Source organism: Canis lupus, chromosome X, assembly GCF_048164855.1.
Source record: "Canis lupus baileyi chromosome X, mCanLup2.hap1, whole genome shotgun sequence".
Classification (NCBI taxonomy): Eukaryota; Metazoa; Chordata; class Mammalia; order Carnivora; family Canidae; genus Canis; species Canis lupus.
In genome coordinates, this window is record NC_132876.1 from 62,289,705 (window position 1) to 62,316,083 (window position 26,379).

General features: G+C 35.1%; 1 protein-coding gene across 6 annotated transcripts in view; it reads left to right on the forward strand.

The window, feature by feature from the left end:
• BRWD3 (bromodomain and WD repeat domain containing 3) overlaps positions 1-26,379 on the forward strand; it is a 196,070-nt gene that overhangs the window by 139,165 nt on the left and 30,526 nt on the right. For all 6 annotated transcript variants that reach the window (XM_072817333.1, XM_072817334.1, XM_072817336.1 and 3 more), the window contains 7 exons: positions 5,628-5,704; positions 6,292-6,460; positions 7,529-7,642; positions 20,897-21,004; positions 22,914-23,038; positions 23,970-24,052; positions 25,527-25,638. In XM_072817333.1, coding sequence (XP_072673434.1) covers positions 5,628-5,704; positions 6,292-6,460; positions 7,529-7,642; positions 20,897-21,004; positions 22,914-23,038; positions 23,970-24,052; positions 25,527-25,638 — 788 coding nt within the window. The remainder of the gene's footprint in view (positions 1-5,627; positions 5,705-6,291; positions 6,461-7,528; positions 7,643-20,896; positions 21,005-22,913; positions 23,039-23,969; positions 24,053-25,526; positions 25,639-26,379) is intronic.

Consider the following 26,379-nt stretch of genomic DNA (forward strand, 5'->3'; position numbering starts at 1 on the left):
ATCCCAGGGATAAATCCCGCTTGCTCATGGTGAATAATCTTCTTGATGTACTGTTGGATCCTATTGGCTAGTATCTTGGTGAGAATTTTTGAATCTGTGTTCATCAGGGATATTGATATATAATTTTCCTTTTTTTGTGAGGTATTTGTCTGGTTTTGGAATTAAGGTGATGTTGGCCTCATAGAACGAATTTGGAAATATTCCATCTCTTTCTATCTTTCAGGAAGAGCTTTAGTAAAATAGGTATTCTTTCTTCTTTATACTTTTTATAGAATTCCCCTGGGAAGGTATCAGGCCCTGGACTTTTCTGTCTTGTGAGGCTTTTGATGAGTGCTTCCATTAATTCCCTGGTTAACGACCTGTTCAGATTTTCTATTTCTTCCTGTTCCAGTTTTGGTAGTTTGGGGTTTTCCAGAAATGCATTCATTTCTTCTAGATTGCCTAATTTATTGGCGTATAGCTGCTCATAATAAGTTTTTAAAATCGTTTGTATTTCCATGGTATTGGTGGTGATCTCTCCTATTTCATTCGTGATTTTATTAATTTGAGCCTTTTCTATCTTCTTTCTAATAAGGCTGGCTATTGGTTTATCTCTATTATTAATTCTTTCAAGAACCAACTCCTCGTTTTGTTGATCTGTTCCACAGTTCTTCTGGTCTCTATTTCATTGAGTTCTGCTCGAATCTTTATTAACTCTCTTCTTCTGCGGGATGTAGGATCTATTTGCTCTTTTTTCTCCAGCTCCTTTAGATGCAAGGTTAGCTTATGTATTTGAGTTCTTTCCAGTTTTTGGCTGGATGCTTGTATTGCGATGTATTTCTGCCTCAGGACTGCTTTTGCTGTATCCCAAAGATTTTGAATGGTTGTATCTTCATTCTCATTAGTTTCAATGAATCTTTTTAATTCTACTCTAATTTCCTGGTTGACCCTTTCATCTTTTAGCAGGATGCTCTTTAACATGCATGTGTTTGAATTTCTTCCAAACTTCTTGTGATTTGATTCTAGTTTCAAAGCATTATGGTCTGAAAATATGCAGGTGACAATCCCAATCTTTTAGTATCAGTTGAGACCTGATTTATGACCCAGTATGTGGTCTATGCTGGAGAAAGTTCCACGTGCACTTGAGAAGAATGTGTATTTAGTTGCATTTGGAAGGAAAGTTCTGTAAATATCTGAAATCCCTCTGGTGCAGTGTATCATTTAATGCTCCTGTTTGTTTGGAGATGTTGTACTTAGAATATATGTCAATTACAGTGATCCCTGTGTTCAAGTCTCCCAGTATAAGTGTATTATTATCTAAGTATATCTTAGCTTTGGTTATTAATTGATTTACCTACTGGAAGCTCCCACATTAGGGGCATAAATATTCATGATTGTTAAGTCCTCTTGTTGGATTGATCCTTTTAGTATGATATCATATCCCTCTTTATCTCTTACTATAATCTTTGGGATAAAGTATAATTTTTCTGATATGAGGATGGCTACCCCTGCTTTCTTTTGAGGACCATTTGAATGGCAATGGTTCTCCAACCTTTTATTTTCAGGCTGTAGGTGTCCTTATGTCTCAAATGAGTCTCTTGTAGGCAGCAAATAGATGGTCTTGCTTTTCTACCCAGTCTGAAACCCAACCCCTTTTGATGCGATCATTAAGCCCATTCATGTTCAGAGTTACTATTGAAAGATATGAATTTAGTTCATCATGATACCTATTCAGTCCCTGTTTTTTTGAATTATTTCCTTGGACTTCCTCTTGCTTTTACAGTGTCCCTCTTAATATTCCTTGCAGAGCTGGTTTGGTAGTCACATATTCTTTCAGTTCCTGCCTATCTTGGAAGCTCTTTATCTCTCCTACTATTCGGAATGAGAGCCTTGCTGGATAACGTATTCTTGGCTGCATGTTTTTCTCATTTAGGACCCTGAATATATCCTGCCAGACCTTTCTGGCCTGCCAGGTCTCTGTGGAGAGGTCTGGTGTTAACCTAATACTTCTCCCCATAAGGTTTAGGGATCTCTTGTCTCTTGCTGCTTTAAGGATCTTCTCTTTATCTTTGGAATTTGCAAGTTTCACTATTAAATTTCAGGGTGGTGAACAGTTTTTATTTATTTTAGTGGGGGATCTCTCTATCTCCTGCATCTGAATGCCTGTTTCCCTCTCCAGGTTAGGAAAGTTCTCAGCTATGATTTGTTCTAATACACATTCTGGTCCTCTGTCTCTTTTGGTGGCCTCTGGAATCCCAATTGAACATAGATTTTTTTCCTTCTGAGGCTGTCATTTATTTTCCTGAACGTTTCCTCATGGTCTTTTGATAGTGTTTTCCTTTTTTCCTCAGCCTCCTTCCTTGCCATCAACTTGTCTTCTATGTCACTGACTCGTTCTTCTACCTCATTAACCCTTGTCATTAGGACCTCCAGTTTGGATTGCGTCTCATTTAATTGATTTTTAATTTCGGCCTGATTAGATCTAAATTCTGCATTCATGAAGTCTGTTGGTACCTTTATGCTTTTTCCAGAGCCACCAGTAGCTTTATAATAGTGCTTCTGAATTGGCTTTCTGACATTGAATTGTAATCCAAATTCTGTAACTCTGTGGGAGAGAGTACTGTTTCTGATTCTTTCATTTGTGGTGGGTTCTTCCTTCTAGTCATTTTGCTCAGTGCAGAGTGGCTAAACACAAGTTGTACTGTTTAAAGGTAGGAAAGAAGGGGGAAAAGGAGGGGGAAACAAACAGAAAACAAGAAACAAAGAGGTGTATCCTCTGAATCTGTGTACTATAAGTCCCTTGACTTCCCCTGGAGCTTTCCAGTGCTGCTTGGTTAAGATCTAGCTCTTCCCCTGTCCTTCCATGTTGTCTCTGCAGGAGGTTCCTGCTGTGCTGATTCTCAGGTGTGTGCACCTGGGGGTGCTGCCCCACCCCTGCCAGGTGCATGGTTCATTGGGAGCTGTTTATATTATGAGGCCCCTGTTTCCTAGCAGTCCTGCTCAGTCCCAGGCACAAGGTGACACCAAGAGGAATAACAACAGTGGTGGTGGCCATCTCTCCCGCCCTAGAGTCTGCTCCAGCAGTAGCTACTGCAGTCTCCCATTCTGCAGGGGCCTGGATGCTCCAGTGGCAGGGCCCCTGATCTGTACAGCTCGGGGCCACCTGGTGGCAGGACTGTCCTCACTCTCCTGTGCCCTCTTGGCCTCCGCTTGTCCCAAGGGGAGTGCTGGATCTTGGGCTGTGTCTCCTGGCATGTTGGGCTCTGGGGTCTGCGCTGCTGGAATTGCGTTCCCGGCCGCGCAGCCCCCTCCACGTGGAGCCGCCGCCTGAGCTGCTGCCTGGGCTGCTCCCTGGGCCCTGCTGCGTCCATGCTCCAGCCCTTTAATTAGCTCAGTCTATGGTGCGTGGCATGCTCTCCCCGGGTCTCATTTCCTCTGTTAGTGTCCCCAGGATCCTGGGAGCTCCACTGGCCCTCCTGGGATCTTGCTCGAGCTCCCTGCAAGTGCCTTTCCATCTGAGAAGATTGGTAAAGTTCCTGCTTCTCCGGACTGGGATTTCCTGTCCTGGAGGCACACCTGGCCTTAGCCTGGCTCCTCGCGGGGACCCCTCCCCCACTGGATGCTTTTTAGTTATATTTTTCTATCTTCCTACCTTGATAGAAGCGCGAACTCTTCTCAATGTAGCATTCAAGCTGTTCTCTCTTTAAACCTCAGGCCGAATTCTTAGGTTTTCAGGGTGATTTGAAAGTTATCTAGGCAAGTTGGTGCGGCCAGGTGACTTGGCCTACTCTTCTGCCATTTTTCTCCACTCCCAATAAGATTTTTTTTTTGAGAGCATAAAATATGCCAGTAAAGTTGACTTTCAAGGACACCTGGGTTGCTCAGTGGTTAAGTGCCTGCCTTTGGCTCAGGGTGTGATCTGGGAGTCCTCAGACTGAGTCCCACATCGGGCTCCCTGCATAGAGCCTGCCTGTCTCTCTGCCTCTCTGTGTCTCTCATGAATAAATAAATTCCTTAAAAAAAAACTTTGATTTTTGGACAGTGAGAGGTAATTTGCCCAGAAATAAAAAGTGGAATATAAACAGTGATAGTTTACAGTCCCAGACCTGGTTGACTGTGTATTCACCTGAATACGTAGATTTTCCTTTATTGTTGACTTTGTCAGTCTTGGAAATTACTAAGTGATGGCTTCTTTCAGTCCTACTTTTTTCATGGTAAAGAATAGAGTATTAGAATAGAGAAGGACAAACATTATATGGTCTCATTCATTTGGGGAATATAAAAAATTGTGAAAGGGAATAAAGGGGAAAGGAGAAAAATGAGTGGGAAATATCAGAAAGGGAGACAGAACATGAAAGACTCCTAACTTTGGGAAACGAACTAGGGGTGGTGGAAGGGGAGGTGGGCGGGGGGGTGAGGGTGACTGGGTGACGGGCACTGAGGTGGGCACTTGATGGAATGAGCACTGGGTGTTATTCTCTATGTTGTCAAATTGAACACCAATAAAAAATAAATTTATTAAAAAAATAAAACTTGTAATGAACTTTGGACATCAGAAATAAACAAACATTACATTAAATAAAAACAAAAAAAAAGAATAGAGTATACCAATTCTTTTCTTCCTTTCTTCTGCAATCCTGTCCTTTTGTCTCTTTAGTTGTTAAGTGGATAATGTCAGTTTAATCAATCATTGGCAATATATGGCACTCCTATCATTTTTTCAGCTTTCACAGTTGTTTAATTCTTATCAATGACGCCCTTCCTTCTCTCCCCCACCTATGAAAATCTTGAACTAAAAAGAATGGTCAGATATTGAGGAATGTTGTTACCTTTCTCATGTGATAATAGTGGTGTGGTTTTGTTTTAAAAAAGAATCCTAATCTTACTAAATGTTCGTAGTTAAAATGGGTTTTTTGTAAGGATTTACTTTCAAATAATTACTTGGGTATGAGTCATTTGGTCATGGTACAGATAAAACAAGACAGGCAGCGAGTTATTGTCTAAACTGGAGATTGTGTACACAAGGGTAATTTATTCCCTCTATTTTGGTATGTTTGATATTTCACATAATAAAAAGTTTATTAAGTTTTATGGAGAATAGTTATATTAACTTGGCAGAGGCATATAGATATTTTTTAAACAATGATCTTAATATTTAAGAGGGTTATATTTGAGAACCTTAAGGAGTCTGTTCAGTCTTTGAAATAATAAAAGATGTCCCATATCATTAAGATAGTAGGTGTTAGAAAGTTTTTAATACCTGGTAGGCTTAGTTGTGAGTTACAGTTATATGTAGAAAAATGATTATGTCCATTGTTAAAAATTTATTTATTTTAGAGAGAGAGAGAATGAGTGAGTGAAGGGGCAGAGGGAGAAGGAGAGGAAAGAGAGAATATCAAGCAGACTCCCCACTGATCACATGCCCATCATGTGGCTCAATTCCACATTCATGAGGTCACAATCTGAGCTGAAACCAAGAGTCACATGCTCAACTGACTGAGACATCCAGGTGCCCCCAGATTATGTGTATTTTAACTGGATTGTTGGTTAGAGGAAATACAAAAAGTGTTATAAAACAGGTAGTGTGTGCTAATTAATAATATGCTGATTAATAACCATGTATCTCAATTGCTGGCTCCTTGTTGCAGGAAGATGAAACTGTTGGCACAAGTGATGCTTCTGTAGAGGATCCTGTTATTGAATGGCAAAGTGAAAGTTCTTCCAGGTAGTTTTAATGGTTTTGATTTGGTCAAAATTATTTGAGCATTTTAAATTTAATGTGAAATTGTGTTCTTGTAAGACTCTGGTAAAACCAGAGTTAAAATAGTATTTTATAATGGAAAGGCTGCTTGGTTGGAAATCCAGAGACTTGTTTTATCCTGGTTCTGCCAATATCTTTTTGGGCATGTCACTACACATTAGTTTCCTCATTTCTAAAATAAGTTGCTTTGTAAATTCAAAACTCTGCATCTTAGCAGGCTATATTTAGTTGAGTTTTAAAACAGCTATATTTAACCATTTCCAGGGATTAGGGGCATCTTTATTAAAGGAAGCTTTTGTGACTTGGACAGGAAGTTTGAATTTTAAATTCTGTTATGGGAAATGAACTACTATACTTTATCCAAGAAGCATTTCACTGAAATAACTTAAATAATGATCAAAAATCTATATTGATATTTTTCTGTTCAGTTAGAATTAAATCAAGCATATTATTTATAATGCTATTTTATTACAAAATGATCATCTTTCAATTAGGATGCAAAACTATTCCTTTTCTAAACTTACATATTCATAATTTTGATATCTTTATAGTGATTCATCAAGTGAATATTCTGATTGGACAGCAGATGCTGGAATAAATTTGCAGCCTCCAAAAAGACAGACCAGACAGGCAACACGGAAAATATGCAGCAGCTCTGAGGAGGAGAATTTGAAGTCACTAGAAGAAAGGCAAAAGAAACCTAAACAAACTAGAAAGAAGGTTTGTAAATTTACAAGTTGTTTTTGTTGTTTTTGTTTTTGACTTTGACACTTGAATAATAGTAACAGTTGACTTTTCTCTAAAAATAACATTCCATCTGGGAAACTAAGTAAAATTGTTTAAAATTACTTTAAAATAAAAAGAATTTCATTTTTTTCTGTTATCAAAAGTAGAAGCCAGAATATCTTCATTCTTATTTTAGTCATTATTAAATTAAAAGATTGGTAATCACTTCTCAAAATATAGTAGAGTTTTACATAATAAGGTACTATAATAAAAAAGTGTTATTCTTGTCATATTTCTGTTCATAAATTTCTTTTAAATATTCATTTATTTATTTATTTGAGAGAGAGAGAGAGAGAGCACTAGTCGGGGAAGGGGCAGAGAGAGAGGAAGAGAGAGAATCCCAAGCAGATTTGCCACTAAGCATGGAGCCTGACCACATGGGGCTCAATCTCACTGATTATGACCTGAACTAAAATCAGGAGTCAGACACTCAACTGACAAGCCACCCAGGTGCCCCTCTATACATTTTTGACTTATAAAATGGAAGAGTATAATAAATCACATAGGACTACTTCCATTTCTTTATATATTTTATTTCATCCCAATGATGGTTTCTCTTCCTCACTATAATTTCATTTTTACTAGGTAAAGACTTAATCCACATAGTTATTTGAATATTCATTTAAAAAATTATTTTGTACATATTCTGTATCCTGTTGCTTTAGTAGATAGAATTGTCTTCTTGATTGTTACAATTTTACTGTCAAAAAGATCCTGTGTTACTTATACTCAAATTCACATGGTATTCTAGGGATGTGAAACTATGTGGTTCTTACATAGTATATAATGTCATATTATTATCTGTCAGCCAAAATTAAGCAACATATTAAAGAACTCACTAGATTATCTTTTTGTTTTAAAATTGTATATAATTGATAAATGAAAAATTTTTAAATTTGTATATTTTAGGTTTTATTATAAACTGATTTTTTTTAACATTCTGTTATTTTTCATACTACTGTCATATATTTATGGCTTGTATATTTGTGAACTATATTTTAGAAAGGAGGACTGATTTCTATGGCAGGTGAACCCAATGAAGAATGGTTTGCCCCTCAGTGGATTTTGGATACCATACCACGACGTTCCCCATTTGTCCCACAGATGGGAGATGAGGTAATTGTTACCTATTATAACTTTTTCTCTTGGAACCTCAAGAGCACTCATTTTAATCAGTCTTAGGGCATTTATATTCTCAATTCTATTATAGTTATATGTACATTGTCTTAACTGCACTCCTCCATTATGTATTCTTGTGGACAGTGACGGAATCTTACTAATTTTTTTATTGTTTGTTTTATCAAAAACCTACCTCCATGCTTCAGATACAACATATAATACAAAGAAAGAGTTTGGTTAAAGAGGAACAATGCCTTTATTGCCTTCCCAGGCAAAGGAGGCTACAACAGGGTACGGTCTTCAAAAATTACAAGTCTCCTGGATGAAGGAGTTAGGGGTTGTTATAGGGAAATACAGAATCGAGGTGGTTTTGATAGGAATTGTCTACTTCCTACCACTACTTTTGTCATGTCTTTAGAGTGGTAACAAGTTCCTGAAACAAAAGGCTAAGAAAGGAGGAGGAAAGGTTTGCAGAGAAGAGGTAGAAGGTTACTTTAAAATCTAGATACATTATTATAGCCATTTTGATTTCTGTTCAAATTTATGCTTTTAAGTGGTTTCATTTGTAGTACTTAGCACAGATTCTTCAATATCTTAGATGCTCAGAGAATATTGAAATAAATTGGTTGGCTTATGAAGTCATGAAAATAATTGTCTTTATTTTTAGCTTAATTGCTGCTTAGTAAAATTAAGTGTTATTTTGATCCTAATTCAAGTCCTAATAATCTTTTAAAAAAGCCCATGCTCGACCTGATAGAAAATACATTAGAGGACAATTGCCCCTTTCAGTGATTAGAAGAATGTCATTTTATGGGCAGGTACTTCCTACTGAGCCTATGATTGAATAACATTGCCATATTTATCACTGGTCAGTTAAAAATAGATTTAAATTCTATCTTGTGAGAAAATTTTTATTTCCTTATGAAAATTATAGTAACATTGTAATATTTAACTAAAATTGGCTTGCATACTCTCTGATATACTGAATAATCATTCATTTCTGAGTGATTAAATGCTTACAGTTTTCAAGACTAATAATAGGAATATGATATTGTCTTTATAACAAAAGAAGGGGCAATACTTTGCAAATGGATCTAAAAGTCATGGGACCAATAAAAATTTCACCAAATGTTTCTAAATTTGCCTGTTTTAATATTTTATACTAGACATAGTGATCAAGCAGTCTTATAAATGAAGAATTACTTTGCAATTACCTTTTAATATTATAAAATTTTGATTAGCACTTCCCCGATGATTAGTGATGTTGAGTATCTTTTCACATGTGTATTGAAGATCTGTGTATATTCTTTCGAAAAGTATCTATTCATGTCTTGTGCCCATTTATGAATTGAATTATTTGATTTTTGGGTGTTGAGTTTTATAACTTCATATATTTTGGATATTAACCCTTTATCAGATAGGTTATTTGCAAATATCTTTTCTCATTCCATTGGTTGCCTTTTAGTTTTGTTGATTATTTCCTTTGCTCATAGAAATATTTCATTCTGATGTGGTCCCAACAGTTTATCTTTGCATGTTTCCCTTGACTCAGAAGACATATGTAGAAAGAAGTTACTATACCCAATATCAAAGAAATTAGTGCCTCTGTTCTCTTCTAGGATTTTTATAGTTTGAGGTCTTAAGAAAACCGTAGAAGATAATGGGGAGTCTATTACTGTAGAGATAAAAGAGCTAAAACTAGTCAGGCTGAAATAAAAAAATGCTATAACTGAGATGTGAAACAAATTGGATATAATGATGAGGATGGGAGAAGAACAAATAAGTGATATAGAAAATAAAATAATTGAAAATAATGAAGCTGAAAATAACAATGAAAGGAAAATATTGGATCATGACTGTAGACTTCGGGAACTCAGTGACTCCATAAAGCATAATAACATTCATATTATAGGGGTCCCAGAAGAAGGGAGGGAAAAGGTGGCAGGTTTATTTGAGCAAATTATAGCTGAACACTTAATCTGGGGAAGGAAACAAAGATTGAAATCTAGGAGATGGAATTCCCACCAAAATCAACAAAAGCAGACCAATATGAAGACATATCGTAGTAAAATATGCAAAATACAGAGATAAGGAAGACATCCTGAGATCAGCAAAGGAAAAGAAATTCCTAATTTACAAGGGAAGACAAATCATGTTACCAGAAGACTTGTCAACGGAATCATGGCAGGCCAGAAGAGAGTACCATGATATATTTTCATATTTTCCCCATTCAGCCATAATACCTGATCCAATAAGGCCTTCCTTCAGAATAAAAGGAGACATAAAGAGTTTCCCAAACAAACAAAAACTAAAGGAGTTTGTGACCACTACAGTAGCTCAAGAAATAGGAAAAACACTTTGAGTGGGAAAGTAAATCCAAAGGCAAGAAAGACTAGACAGAAACAGAGAAAATCTCCAGAAACAACAAGGTAACATAGGTAATGGCACTAAATTTATAGCTATTAATAATCACTCTGAATGTAAATCAACTAACTACTTCAGTTAAAAGACATAATGTATCTGAATGAATCAAAACATAAGATCCATCTATGTGCTGCCTACAATAGGCTCACTTTAGACCTAAAGACACATACAGACTAAAAGTGAAGGGATGGAGAGCCATCTATCATGCTTATAGATTTCAAAAATTCTGGAATAACCATACATACATCAAACAAACTAGATTTTGAACCAAAGATAATGTAACAAGAGATGAAGAAGGGCACTATATCATAATAAAGTGATCTATCCAACAAAAAGCCCTAATATACATTTGAATATTTATGCTGCCAACTTGGTAGCACCCAAGTATATAAATGGGTTAAGAACAAACATAAAAACTCAGTGATAATAATACAAATGTATTATGAGACTTTAACACCCCACTTATGGCAATGAACAGATAACCTAAGCAGAAAATCAACAGGGAAACAATGGCTTTGAATGATAGACTGAATGAGATAGATATAACAGATATATTCAGGATATTTCATCCTAAAGCACCAGAATACACATTCTTTTTGAAAGCACATGGAATGTTCTCTGGGATAGATCACATATGGGGTTACAAATCAGGCCTCAACAAATACAAAAGGACTGAGATCGTACCATGCATAGTTTCTGACCATGATCCTATGAAACATGAAGTCAGCCACAAGAAGAAATTTGGACAGACCACACATACATGGGTATAAAAGAACATCGTACTAAAAAAATGAATTTGGTTAACCATGAAATTAAAGAAGAAATAAATACATGGAAACAAATGAAGATGAAAACACAATAATCCCAAACTTTTGGCATGCAGCAAAAGCAGTCACAAGAGGGAAGTATATACAAAACAAGCCTACTTCAAGAAGCAAGCAAAGTCTCAAATACACAACCTAACCTTACATTTAAAGGACCTAGAAGTGGTACAGCAAATAAAGCCTAAAGCCGGCAGAAGAAGAGAAATAATAAAGATTAGAGCAGAAATAAAAGATATAGAACAAAGAAAAAGGGCAGCCCGGGTGGCTCAGCGGTTTAGCGCTGCCTTCGGCCCAGGATCGAATCCCACGTCGGGCTCCCAGCATGGAGCCCTCTGCCTGTGTCTCTGCCTGCCTCTCTCTCTCTGTGTGTGTCTCTCATGAATAAATAAATAAATAAAATCTTTAAAAAAAGAAGAAACAAAACCAATAAAACAAATCAGTGAAACTAGGAACTGATTCTTCAAAAGAATTAATGAAATTAAAAAACCTGGGCAGCCCTGGTGGCCCAGTGGTTTAGCACCGCCTTCAGCCCAGGGCAGGATCCTGGAGACCCGGGATCGAGTCCCACGTCAGGTTCTCTGCATGGAGCCTACTTCTCCCTCTGCCTGTGTCTCTGCCTCTCTCTCTCTCTCTCTCTCTGTCTCTCATGAATAAATAAATAAAATCTTTAAAAAAGAAAGAAATTGAAAAACCTCTAGCTAGATTTATTTAAAAATAAAGAGAGAGAGAGAGAGAGAGAGAGAAGAGAGAGAGAGATAAAGGACCCAAATAAATAAAATCATGAATGAAAGAGGGGAAATCACAACTAACACCACAGAAATATAAAAACTTATGAAAATGTTATGAAAAATTATGCCAGAAGTTGGGCAATATGGAAGAAATGGATAAATTCCTAAAAATGCATAAACTACCGAAATTGAAACAGGAAGAAATAGAAAACTTGAAGATATGAAAAATCACCAAAAAATTAAATCAGTAGTCACAAATCTCCCAACAAACAAAAGTCCAGGGCCAGATGGCTTCACAGAGGAAGTCTACCAAACATTTAAAAAAGAGTTAATACCTATATTCACCAAACTCTTGGAAAAAATGGAAGGAAAATTTCCAGAGTCATTCTATGATACCAGGCTTACCTTGATACCAAAATCAGACAACAACCCCACTATAGGGGTACCTGGGCAGCTAAGTCAGTTAAGCACCAACTCTTCGTTTTGGTTGAGATCATGATTTCAGGGCCATGGAATTGATTTCTATGTTGGGCTCCACACTCAATATGGAGTGTGCTTATCCCTCTTCCTCTGCTCCTTCCACTGTTCATTCTCTCTCTCTCTCTCTCTCTCTCTCTCTCTCTCTCTCTCAAAAATAAAAAATAAAAAAATAAAAAGACCCCATTAAAAGTGAGAATTATAAGCTTGTATCCCTGATGCATATGGATGCAAAAATTCTAAAGAAGGTCCTAGCAAATTGAATCTAACAGTACTTAAAAGAATGATTCACCAGTCATGGGATTCATTCCTGGGTTACAAGGGTAATTCAGTATTTGCAAATATATCAACATGATAACACCACATTAATAAAAGAAAGATCAAGAACCATTTCATTTTCTCAATAGATGCAAAAAAGCATATGACAAAGTACAGCATTCATTCTTGGGAATAAAATGACCTCAACAAAGTAGGGATAGAGGGAACATACCTCCACATAATAAAGTCTGTATATGAAAGACCCATAGCTAATATCATCTTCATTGGGGAGAAACAGAGAGTTTCCTCTACATCAAGAAGACAGGGATGTTCATTTTCACCACTGTAATTTAACATACCTGAAAGTCCTATCCACAGGAAAGAAAAAAGTAATAAAAAGCATCCAACTCAGTGAGGAAGAATTAAGTTTTACTCTTTGCAAATATCCTGATGCCCTGTAGAAATCCCAAGAGACCCCACCAAGAAGTTCCTAGAACTGATACACAAAATCAGTAAACTTGAAGAATACAAAATCAGTGTACAAAAATATTTTGCATTTATATACACCAGAAATGAAGCAACAAAAATAAATCAAGGAATCCATCCCATTTCCAGTTGTACCAAAAGCCAAAAGAGACCTATGAATAAACAACCTATCCACAGACGTAAAAGATCTGTACTCTGGAAACTAGAATAATTATGAAAGAAATTGAAGAGGACACAAAGAAATTGAAAAATGTTCTATGTTCATGGATTGGAAAAACATATTGTTAAAATGTCTATACTACCCTAAGCAATCTGCACATTTAATGCAATCCCTATCAAAATTCCACCAGCATTTTTAACTGAGCTAGAACAAACTATCCTAAAACTTGTGTGGAACACAAAAGACCCTGAATAGCCAAAGCAGTCTTGAAAAAGAAAAGCAAAGCTGGAGGCATCACAGTTCCAGACTTCAAGCTCTATTACAAAGCTGTAGCAATCAAGACAGTTGGTAAATTGAACACCAACAAAAAATAAATTTATTAAAAAAAAAGACAGTATGTGACTGGCAGAAAAACAGACACATACATCAGTGGAACATAGTAGAGAACCAAGAAATGCACCCGTAACTAGATAGTCAACTAATCTTTGACAAAGTAGGAAAGAATATCCAATGGAAAAAAGACAGTCTCTTCAACTCATGGTGTTGGAAAAACTGGACAACAACATTCAGAAGTATGAAACTGGTACACTTTCGCACACCATATAAGAAGCTAAATTCAAAATGGATGAAAGACCTAAATGTCAGACAGGAATCCATCAAAACCATAGTGGAGAACCGTGGAGAAACCATTTTGACATTGGCTATAGCAACTTCTTACTAGACATGTTTCAGGAGGCAAGGGAAAGTAAAGCAAAAAATGAACTATTGAGGCTTCATAAAGATAAAAAGCTTCTGTACAGCAAAGGAAACAACAAAACTAAAAGGCAGCCTTTGGAATGGGAGAAGATATTTGCAAATGACATATCTGATAAAGGGTTAGTATCCATAATATATAAAGAACTAATAAAACTCCACACCCAAAAAACAAATAATCCTGTTTAGAAATGGGCAGAAGACATGAATAGACATTTTTCCAAAGAGAATCTTCAGATGTCTAACATCCATGCACATGATAAAATGCTCAAGATGTCATGATCAGTGAAGTATAAATCAAAAACCATGATGAGATACTACCTCTCACCTGTCACAATGGCTAAAATTAACAACACAAACAACTCCAACAGATGTTGGAGAAGATGTGGAGAAAGAGGAATACTGCAGTGTTGATGGGTATGCAAATTGGTATAGCCACTCTGGATAACAGTTTGGGGGTTCCTCAACAAGTTAAAAATAGAACTACCCTAAGACCCAGCAATTCAGTACTAGGTATTTATCCAAAAGATACAGAATTACTGATTCAAAGGAGCACCTGCACTCCGATGTTTCATTTATCAACAATAGCCTAATCATGGAATGAGACCAAATGGCCTTTGATTGATGAATGGATAAAGAAGTGGCATATATATACAATGTAGCATTACCCAGCCATCAAAGGGAATGATATCTGACCATTTGCAACAATGTGGATGGAGCTAGAGTATTTATGCTCAGCAAAATAAATCAATCATATAAATACAAATACCATATGATTCCACTCATGTGGAATTTAAGAAACAAAACAGATGAACATAGGGAAAGGACAAAAAAAGAGGGGGAAGCAAACCATAAGAGACTGTTAAATATAGAGAACAAACTGGGTTACTAGAGGAGAGGTGGAGAGTGGATGAGCTAAATGGGTTATGGGTATTAGGGAGGGCACTTCTTGTGAGCACACTGATACCATCCATGTATTACTGATACATGTAAGTGATGAATCACTAAATTCTACTCATTAAACCAATATTACACTATAAGTTAACTAACTAGAATTTAAATGATAGCTTGAAACAGACAAAAATGAAATTATATGGTTTTTATCCTTTCTCTCATTAATAAGATTAATTACGTGATTTGCAAATATTGAACCACCTTTGAAACCCAGGAATAAATCCTACTTGATATTCGTGAATTATTTTTGAATGTTTTGTTGGAAGTATTTTAATGAGTATATTTGATCTATGTTTATCCGGGATATTGGACTGCATTTCTTTTTACTGGTGTCTTTATCTGGTTTCGGTATCAGGATAATGCAGGCCTCATAGAATGAATTTTGATGTTTTCCTTCCTTTTCTACTCTTTGGAATATTTGAGGAAATATACGTATTTACTCTTCCTTAAATGGTAGAATTCATCTGTGAAGCCTTCTGGTCCTAGACTTTTGTATGTTGGGAGATTTTTCACAAATGATTCATTTCTTTGCTGGTTATTTTTGTGTTGAAGTCTTCTATTTCTTCCTGTTTCAGTTTTGGTAGGTTATATGTTTCTAGGAATTTATCCCTTTCTTCTAGGTTGTCCAGTTTATTGGCATATCGTTTTTCATAGTGTTCTCTTATAATGTTTACATCTCTGTGGTGTTGTTATTTCTCTGCTCTCATTTGTGATTTTATTTATTTGGATCCTTTCTCTTTTGTTTTTGTTAACTCTGGATAGAGTTTTATAAATTTTGTTAATTTTTTTCAAAGAAACTGCTCCTGGTTTCATTCATCTTGTAATTTTTTTTTTAGTTTCTTTTTTTTAAAGATTTTATTTATTTTTTCATGAGAGACACAGAGAGAGAGAGAGGCAGGGACACAGGCAGAGGGAGAAGCAGGCTCCATGCAGGGAGCCCAACATGGGACTGGATCCCAAGTCTCCAGGATCAGGCCCTGGGCTGAAGGCGGTGCTAAACCGCTGAGCATCCCCATTTTTAATTTCTTTATCATTTACTTTTTCTGTAATCTTTATTATTGCCTTCCTTCTTCTGGCTTTAAACTTCAGTTTTCTTGATCCTTTAGGTGGAAGGTTAGGTTGTTTCTTTGAGATTTTTCTTGCTTTTTTGAGGTAAGCCCATATAGCTTATATACTTTGATCATCAGACTGCTTTTGCTACATTCCAAACATCTTGGACTGTTGTGTTTTCATTTTCATTTGTTCCCATGTATTTTTTTAATTTTTTCTTTCATTTCCTGGTTGTTCCATTCATTGTTTAATATCATTTTGTTTAACCTCCATGCATTTGTTGTTGTTCTAGTTTTTTTGTCTTGTGGTTGACTTCTAATTTCATAGTTTTATAGTCAGAAAAGGTACATGGTATGACTTCAATTTTTTTGTATTTTTGAGGCTTGTTTTCTGACATAATATATGATCTATTCTGGAGAATGTTCCATGTACACTTGAAAACAATGTGTATTCTATTGTTGTAGCATAGAATGTTCTGAATATTTCTGTAAAGTCCATCTGGATAAGTGTCATTCAAAGCCATTGTTTCCTTGTTGATTTTCTGTTTATTTGATCTACCTGTTCATATAAATGGGGTGATAAAATTCCCTACTAATATATTATTACCAAGTAGCCTTTATGTTTGTTAGTAACTGCTTTATATATTTGAGTATTTGCATTTTGGATATGTAGTTATTTACAATTTTTAAATGTTCCTGCTTGATTGCCCCCTTTATTATGCTATAGTGCCCTTTTCATTTCTTGTTACATTCTTTCTTTATAATGTCTACTTTTTCTGATATAGCTACTGCTGCTTTCTCTTGACCTGTATTTGAATGATAAATGTTTCCTCATCTGCTTGTTTTCGATCTTCAGGTATCTTTGACTCTAAAATGAATCTTACATAGGCAGCACATAGAAAAGACTTGTGTTTTTATCCATTCTGACACTCTATGTCTTTTCATTGGAGTATTTTGTCCATTTACATTCAGAGTAATTATAGATAGATATGTACTTATTGCCATTTTATTACTTGTTTTGTCCTTGTTTCTGGAGATTTCCTCTGATCCTTTCTGATCTTTGTCACTTTTAGTCACTCCTTTCCCATCAAAGGGTCCCCTTTAATATTTCATGGCAGGTCTGATTTTGTGGTCATGATCTTCAGTTTTTGTTTTTCTAGGAAACTCTTCATCTTTCCTTCTATTCTGAATGATACCCTTGCTCAATAGGGTATTCTTGACTGCTGATTTTCCCCACTTAGCACTTTGAATATATCATGCTGCTCCTTTCCTGCTGGCCAAGTTTCTGTTGAGAAATCTGCAGCTGCCTTATGTGTTTTCTCTTGTGCTTTAAGGACTTATTTTCTCTTTCTGCTATTCAGACTTTCTTTTATCACCAAATTTTGGACATTTAATTATAATATGTCTTTCTTATTTAAATTCAGTTAATTAACATATAGTGTTTTATCAGTTTCAGAGGTAAAGTTTAGTGATTCATCAGTTGCATAAAACACCCAGTGATCATTACTTCAAGTGCCCTTCTTGGTACACATCACCCAGTTACCTCATTCCCTGACTCGCCTCATCTCCAGAAGCCCTCAGTTTGTTTCCTCTAGTTAGCAGTTTCTTATACTCTGAATTTGTTTTATTTTTCCTTCGTTTCCCCTACATTCATCTGTTTTGTTTCTTGAATTCCACATATGAGTGAAATCATACGATAATTGTCTCCAATTGACTTATTTTGCTTAGCATACCTTCTAGTTCTATCCATATCATTGCAAATGGTAATATTTCACTTTCTCTGTCTATGGAAATCTGGGCTTTTTCCATAGTTTGGCTATTGTGTACATTGCTGCTATAAACATTGGGGCATAGGTATCCCCTTGATCACTATGTTTGTATCCTTTGGGTAAATTCATAGTAATGCAGTTTCTGGGTCCTAGGATAGCTCTATTTTTAATGTTTTGATGAACTTCCATACTGTTTTCCAGAGTGATTGTACCAGCTTGCATTCCCACAAGCAGCATAAAAGGGTTTCCCTTATTCCCCTTTCTTCCCAACATCTGTTGTTTCCTGACTTCCTAATTTTAGCCATTCTGACTGTTGTGAGGTGTATCTCATTGTGGTATTGATTTGTATTTCCCTGATCCTGAGTAATGTTGAGCATTTTTTTCGTGTGTCTCTTGTTTATTTTTGTAAGTCTTCTTTGGTGAAATATCTGTTCATGTCTTCTGCCCATTTCTTGACTGTATTATTTGTTCTTTGGGTGTTTATTTTGATATGTTCTTTATAGATTTTGGATCATAGCCCTTTATCTGATAAGACATTTGCAAATATCTTCTCCCATTCTGTAGGTTTCTTTTGGTTTTGTTGACTGTTTTCTTTTCTGTGCAGAAGCTTTTTACCTTTATTATGTCCCAATAGTTCATTTTTGGTTTTGTTTCCATTGCCTCTGGAGACATGTCTAGCAAGAAGTTGCTGTGGCCAAGGTCAAAGAGGTTGCTACTTATATTCTTCTCTAGGGTTTTTGATGGATTCCTGTTTCATATTTAAGTTTTTCATCCATTTCAAATTTGTTTTTTTGTGTATGGTGTAAGAAAGTGGTCCAGTTTCATTCTTCTGCATGTGGCTGTCCAATTTTCCCAACACTATTTGTTAAAGAGTCTCTTTTCTCCATTGGATATTCTTTCCTGCTTTGTCAAAGATTATTTGACTAAATTACAATACGTCTTGGTGTTGGCCTGCTTTTGTTTAATTTGAATGGAGTCTCTTTGCCTCCTGGATCTGAATGTCTGTTTCCTTCCCCGATAAGGGAAGGTTTCAGCTTTTGTTTCTTCAAATAATTTTCTGCACCCTCTTATCTCTCTTCTTCTTTGACTCTTATAATACACATGTTATTAGATTTGATGAAGTCATTAAATTCCTTAAATCTATTCTCATGTTACATAATTCTTTCTTTTGTTCAGGTTCATTACTTACCACTACTTTGTCTTCTAGGTAACTAATGCATTCGTTTGTCTATTCCGAATTGCTGTTCACTGAATCAAGTATGTTTCTACTCTTATTTATTGCTCTTTTCATATCTGATTGTTTTTTAACTCCTTTGTCTCTGTAGTATCTCCCTGATGTTTTCTGTTCTTTTCTCAAGCCATGAGTATCCTTGACTGTTGCTTTAAATTCTTCATCAGGTGTGTTACTTATATTTATTTTGTTTAGATCTTTTTCTTTAATTTGGGAAGAATTACTCCATCTGTGATTTCATCTAAGTCTGTCTTCTCTGTGTTATAAAAGCCAATTATACTTCCTTCTTTGTAAAAAGAACACTTTACAAAACAGTATAGGGATCTGTAAATTCTTTGATCTGATGAAACAACTCTCTATAGGACCATATTTATCTTGGTGGAATCACTTTACATCTATTTTGCTAAACTTAGCATATGCTTATATACTTCAAGACTAGTGTGTATTAGGTAATGACAGTTGTACAGGTAATGGAGTAGATATATAAGTGAATCAGACAATTAAATACATAAATAATGTTTTTAAAGAATTCATAAAACACATGATTTTTATAAAATCAACTCTTAATGACAACATTACTTTTTACTTTGAATGTTACGCCCTCAGTATTTTGCCTGGATGGCCATACCCACAGATTACTGCCTTTGAAAATGCTCATTATTCAAAGTCTAACTTAAATACCAACTTCTCCTGGATATTATCCTTGCTTTCCATTTGCCTGACACTCTTTCCTCCTGAGCTTTCACACCTAAATTATTTTTTTTTCTTTTTTTTTAAAGATTTTATTTATTCATTCATGAGAATACACAGAGAGGAGAGAGAGAGAGAGGCAGAGACAAAGGCAGAGGGAGAAGCAGGCTCCATGCAGGGAGCCTGATGTGGGACTCGATCCCGGGTCTCCAGGATCACGCCCCGGGCTGTAGGCAGCGCTAAACCGCTGAGCCACCGGGGCTGCCCCTAAATTATTTTTCTTGTATGATACTTAGTATATTCTGCCTTATATCATACTCATACATTTACATGTCTGCCCATATCCTTTTTGAGAAAAAATATTTTATTTATTTATTTATTCATGAGAGACACACACACACACACAGAGAGAGGCAGAGACATAGGCAGAGGGAGAAGCAGGCTCCAAGTAGGGAGCCCTAGTAGAACTCAATCCCAGATCCCGGAATCACACTCTGAGCGGAAGGCAGACGCTCAACCGCTGAGCCACTCAGGCATTGCGTCTGCCCATATCCTTGAGTGAAAGGATTTTTATATTGATACGTTAACCAGGGCACCTAGTGCCTTGTATATACATGTCCAATCATTATTTATTGAGTACAGGAATAAATATATAATAAATGATATCTGGATAATATGTTTATTATTGATATTTTACCTTTTAATTTATATATTAGCATTTAAGCCTTTTTAGTGTTCTACTTGTATTTTTAGAAAAATTCTGACTTAGACACCATTGATTGGTAGAGTGTATCTGTATTTTTTAAATATCAGTATTTTTTAAATGTTACATTTTTTAATTTTATTATCTCTATTACCACTTTAAAATTATTGGGAGTAAGAAATTTTTTCTTATAAATCAGAATATGAATATAGTGTTGTATGTTCTCCTAAGGAGGTGAAAGACATTAACTAATACTATATGAATTCATTTTCTTTCCATACTATGCCAGCTCTGATGTTAATTTTTTGCAAAATAAAAATTCTAATCTATTTGGAAATTACTCTATTTAAGTGGCCTGTAGTTAGAATTGCACATATGTGTATGTGTGTATATATATATATATACATATAAAACATTGATATTTAGAATGTTAATTATTGTTTGAAATATAGTACTTTAAAATATGAACCATTTTGTGTACATTTGTCATTGGTCCCTTTCTTCAGAAATTTGTGAAGCAGCTAATGGGAAAAAGAGTATGTGTACAGTATTTATATTATGCAGTAATTAGTGCAGGGCAACGCAAGTATGAGTACTGAATGAACATTATTTGATGGTGACATACATTTTTAAAATTATAATTATGTTTGTTTTAAACAGAAGACATTTGTAAGAATATATATTGGGATATATAGAGTTGTTAAATAGAATGCAGCTGTTTAATACCTTATGTTTTTTGTTTTAGCTTATCTATTTCAGGCAAGGACATGAAGCTTATGTACGGGCTGTAAGGAAGTCAAAAATATACAGCCTTAATTTACAAAAACAACCATGGAATAAAATGGATCTCAGGGTAAATTTGACATATTCATAAGTGTGCAATTGAAATAGCTTAGGAATTAAGTTATTTGCTTACATGTTTTTTTCTGTTTCATATATATTGCACTATTGATTGTATGTCTAAGATAAGGTAATGTACCATACTCTTGTACAGTTGAATGTTATTGGTCATATTTTGTGTTTTCTGTAACTTGTATGCTATCTGTTGTCTTGATTATTTGACTTAATTTCCTTCAAGCTTCAAGTCTTCTATGTATATACCTTTCTTTAGAGAGAGAGAGAAAGAGAGAGAGAGAGGAGTGTAAAACAGTAGTTCCCTGGTATAGATATTTTCCTTAACAATTACAAAGTTGCAAAGCCTACATTCTAGAGGCTCTATAAACTGACTGCATGTGTGGACTACAGACAGCCTTGTGGTTCCAATGGCTTTAAGATATAGTAAATATCATAAATCTCAAGGAACTCAGAATTTTGTGGTGCTTTATGGATTATCTATTTTATATATTACCCTATACCTACATGGTATTAAGTAAAATAGATATTTATTTTTTTAGAGAAGGTTTTTCTGACTGTACATACATATTCATCCATTGATTCATTCATTTGTAGATAGATATATGCATACAAACAGACATAAGGATACATACACCATCATTTCTAGTTAGAATTATGGGTGTTTTCTTCTTTTGTTTTTCAAAGTTGGAGAACAAGAGACTAAAGAGCAATTTTATATTGGTTTTCCAGGTAAATGAAGAATGGTTATGCAATGATGTTTAGCAGGAAGGATACATGGAAGAATGTATATGTATTGAAATAAAATTTAGACACTTGTAAAATATTATATTAAGTTTGTAAGCTACCAAAATATCTTATCAAGTGAGCTTTACACGGTCATCTCCTGGTAGATAGTGATAGTCTATTCTGAATCATGTGAAAATTTTGGTGTGGGGTTTTTATTTGTTTATTTTTTTTAGAATCAAAGAATGAATAAAACATAATTTTTTTTATTTTAAATTCTAACCCTGTGGCTCTAGAAAATTGTAGGAGGTAGCATATGTGTGAGTGCAAGAGTCTGTAGGAGGTAGCATATGTGTGGGTGCAAGAGTCTAGGCTTTGAAATATGACCTATTTCAATCCCAAATTTGATTTTATACACACATACAAGTGTATAATTTTAAGCAAGTCACTATACCCATGAGGCCCAGTTTTGTCATCTGTTAAGTGTGGCTAATAATCAGTTATAAGTGTGGTTTATAAAATAATTTTGTGGACATTAAAAATGTAAGTCCTTTCTTCAAATTTATCTATCTATCTATCTATCTATCATCTATCTTTCTATCTATCTGAATACTTACATACTGTATTTCTCCTGGAGGAGTGATTCTTTTTTTTAAGATCTATTTATTTATTTATTTATTTATTCATGAGAGACACAGGCAGAGGGAGGAGCAGGCTCCATGCAGGGAGCCCGGCGTGGGACTCAATGCCTGGTCTCCAGGATCATGCCCTGGGCTGAAGGCGGCACTAAACTGCTGAGCCACCCGGGCTACCCAGGAGGAGTGATTCTTAACTAGACAGAGCATCATAATCCCCTAGGGAGTTCTTTCAAAATATGTAGGACTCAGCTTGTACCCCAGACCTACTGAATTCAATTCTATAGGGGTAGGGTTTAAGAATATGAATTTTAAAAATGTTCTCAAGGGGATTCTGTTGCATATGTTTGGTCTAGAGCCCTGTTATTACTACAACCTGCTATTAAGGGTCAAGAACCATGTCTTATTGCCTTTAGCACTTAGTGGAATGCTTAATACTTGGTGAGTATTCAGATAATTGTTTTTAACTGTTCGATAAATAGTGAAATAATCTGCAAATGTTAGGCAATTATTTATATTAAAATAATTTGTTGGTATTTTCATTAATAGGAACAAGAGTTTGTTAAGATTGTAGGAATCAAATATGAGGTTGGACCACCTACACTATGTTGTTTGAAGCTTGCATTTCTGGACCCTATTTCAGGCAAAATGACTGGAGAATCTTTTTCCATTAAGTGAGTAGCTATCTCTGGTTGTTGTGTGTGTGTGTTTGTCTGTATGTATACACTTGACTCTTAATGTAGGGGGTTATGGGAACTGACCCCCACACAGTTGAAAATCTGCATATAGCTTTTGACTCCCAAAAAACTTAACTACTAATAGCCTGCTGATGAGCAGAAGCCTTAGTAATAACAAATTTTTGACTAATATATATTTTGTATGTTTTATGTATTATATTTAGTGTTCTTACAGTAAGGTAAGCTAGAAAAAGTAAAGTGTTGTTAGGAAAATCATAAGGGAGAGAAAATATATTTACAGTACTATATCATATTTATTGAAAAAATCTGCATATAAGTGGACCTGCACAGTTTAAACCCATATTGTTCAGAGGTCAATTGGATATATGTATTTATATATATATATACACACACACACACACACACACACACACACATATGAGCAATTTGCTTAACCTCTTTGAATTTATGCCTTCATCTGCAAAATGTAAACATTAATAACTTCCTCAAGATTATTGTGATGAATTAAAAGGAAAACCTTCATAAATGCTTATTTAACAGCATGGCTAAAACATAGTAGTTGCTTTTATTTCTGTTAATACTAATAGGAATAGCTAATCAGGGACTCATTTCTTAAAGTTTGAAATCTAAGGAGGTGAAAGACCATCAGTTTATAAAATAAAAAAAGTCTAAGCTTTAAGGATCTTCATTGGTGTCTTTATGTTATTGAAGCAACATAGTAGTAGGCATGTACTCCCAAATAAATAAAAGCAGATGTAGTTTAAGTTAAAGTCATTTGCAGGAACCCTGAGGATTTCACAACAGTTTTTAAATGGCTCCTCATTAAAAATATATTTTGGGATATTTAGTAAGTAACATATGCTATTATTTTGGATATTGATTTATATGTGCTTTATTTTTTGTATAGGTATCATGACATGCCAGATGTCATTGACTTCCTTGTGCTACATCAGTTTTATAATGAAGCCAAAGAAAGGAACTGGCAGATAGGTAAGTATAAAATTCTCACTTAACTAATAAGTATGAAATAGAGTTAGTAACTTTTTAACTCCAAGTTATTTTTTTAAGATTTTATTTATTTATACATGAGTGACACAGAGAGAGAGGCAGAGACACAGACAGGGGAGAAGCAGGCTCTTCGCAGGGAGTCTAATTTGGGACTCCATCCCCAGACCCAGGATCATACCCTGAGCCAAAGACAGACGCTCAACTGCTGACCCACCCAGGTGTCACTTTAACTCCAATTTAATAGAAATAAACTAGTTTAACGTGTAGTTGATAAAAGCTGTTAGCCAAATTAGAAAAATCAAATTAAATTTTCCTTCTTGGTTATGTTTAGGTGATTTTATGCACATTGTATGTGACATCTAACTTCTAAACTTTCTGCAAATATATAATCTATTAGAATTATAAAGAAACTCATCAAACGTCAGTTGCCCTGATAGAGTACTTAACACTTGGGCTCTTAAGGAGACCGTTACTGATTGTGGTTTTATTTCTTCTCTTTTTCTGTCACTCTTGTCTTTCTCCATCTCTCTCTGATTCTCTCTGTACCTCTACCTCTTTCTACCCCTTTTTTCTTCCTCTCCCCCACCCACCTTCCTCTGTCCCTTTCTTACCTCCTCACTAGCTATTTGATCTTGGGCAAGTTTTTAATCTCTTTGTGTCCTACCTCTATTATCTTTATAATGGGAATCACATTAAAACATACCTATAAGGTTGATGTGAGCAATAAGTGAATTGACATACAGAAAACACTTAAAATGGTATTTAAGTACTTAAAATTCATACTGTTAAATGTTTGCTATTAGTACTTTTAAATTCTCCTTTTTTTGTGGGAGAAAATTTTTGTTCACAGTGGTTTGGTTTTATAATCCTTAGCCCTTTGGAGGCACAAAATCAGTATTAAGAGATTTTTTTAAAGGCAAAAAGGAGAAGAAACAACTGTAGTAACTAATGTATAGTACAAGAAAAAGTATGCCTAATGATGATCCTAAATAATGGCTAAAAATTATATGTGATAGGGATCCCTGGGTGGCGCAGCGGTTTGGCGCCTGCCTTTGGCCCAGGGCGCGATCCTGGAGACCCGAGATCGAATCCCACGTCGGGCTCCCGGTGCATGGAGCCTGCTTCTCCTTCTGCCTATGTCTCTGCCTCTCTCTCTCTCTCTCTCTGAGTGACTATCATAAATAAATAAAAATTTTAAAAAAAATTATATGTGATAGCATTTATTTAAGAAGGCATGGACATATTTGATTTATTTCAGAAAGATTATAGTACTTGACACCAAAATTTCTTAATGAGGGTAAAATGTAAAATTTATTTATCTAGGAAACTCAGATTGAAACCTCTGATAATCCTAGATACAATGCTACTTCTGTGTCCAACAAAAAGTAGCAAATTAGAATGTGAACAAAGTATTATTCTCAAAAACATCCTTTTAAGAATTTCTAAAACATTATAGGTGATAGATTCCGCAGTATAATAGATGATGCCTGGTGGTTTGGGACTGTGGAGAGTCAGCAGCCTTTTCAACCAGAGTATCCTGATAGTTCTTTCCAGTGTTACAGTGTTCAGTAAGTACACTTATGGTATTTTAATGCCTGATATAATACTGTTGTAGTACTATATGGACATTCTATAAACCCTACTAGGAATAATACCTTGTTAATTTGACTTATCTTTATATGACCTGTAAGAAAGTAATCATAGTACCTGTAAGGAAGGAATTTGATGATAAACCTCTTGGTCCAATATGTGTACTAAAACAAAGAACTGAAGACTTATTTCTACCTCCCTTATGCCTATATTTTAAGTATTTGTGTTTTAAACAAGAATTGCAACTATTATTTCATGAAGAATACCGAAATTCAGTGTTTAAAATAATTGTTATAAAAAAATAAAATAAAATAAAATAATTATTATAGCTGGAATATAGCAATAAATATTAGTACTCTGTCTTTTATTTAATGATATGAATTCTAGGCAGAGGTATTATGTTTGGACATACTATTTGTCTACAATGTTTACTTTAGTTCTTCATTTAAACACCAGCATAGTAAGATTTCTAATAAATGAAGTTTTCTTCAAGAATGATAAAGGTTAAAAAACAGAATGATAAAGGTTTATTCTATGAAGATTGACTTTCAGTCTCGATATTGCTGATGAAAAGGGAATAATAAAATTTTGGAGATGCTGTGATACTGAACACTGTTAGGTTAAAGTGGGTTATCCTACAGAAAAAAATTGATCTATCAAATTGACTTGTTTAACCTAAAAGGAATTTTCCAAAGAGATCTTTTCATTCAGTACCCTGG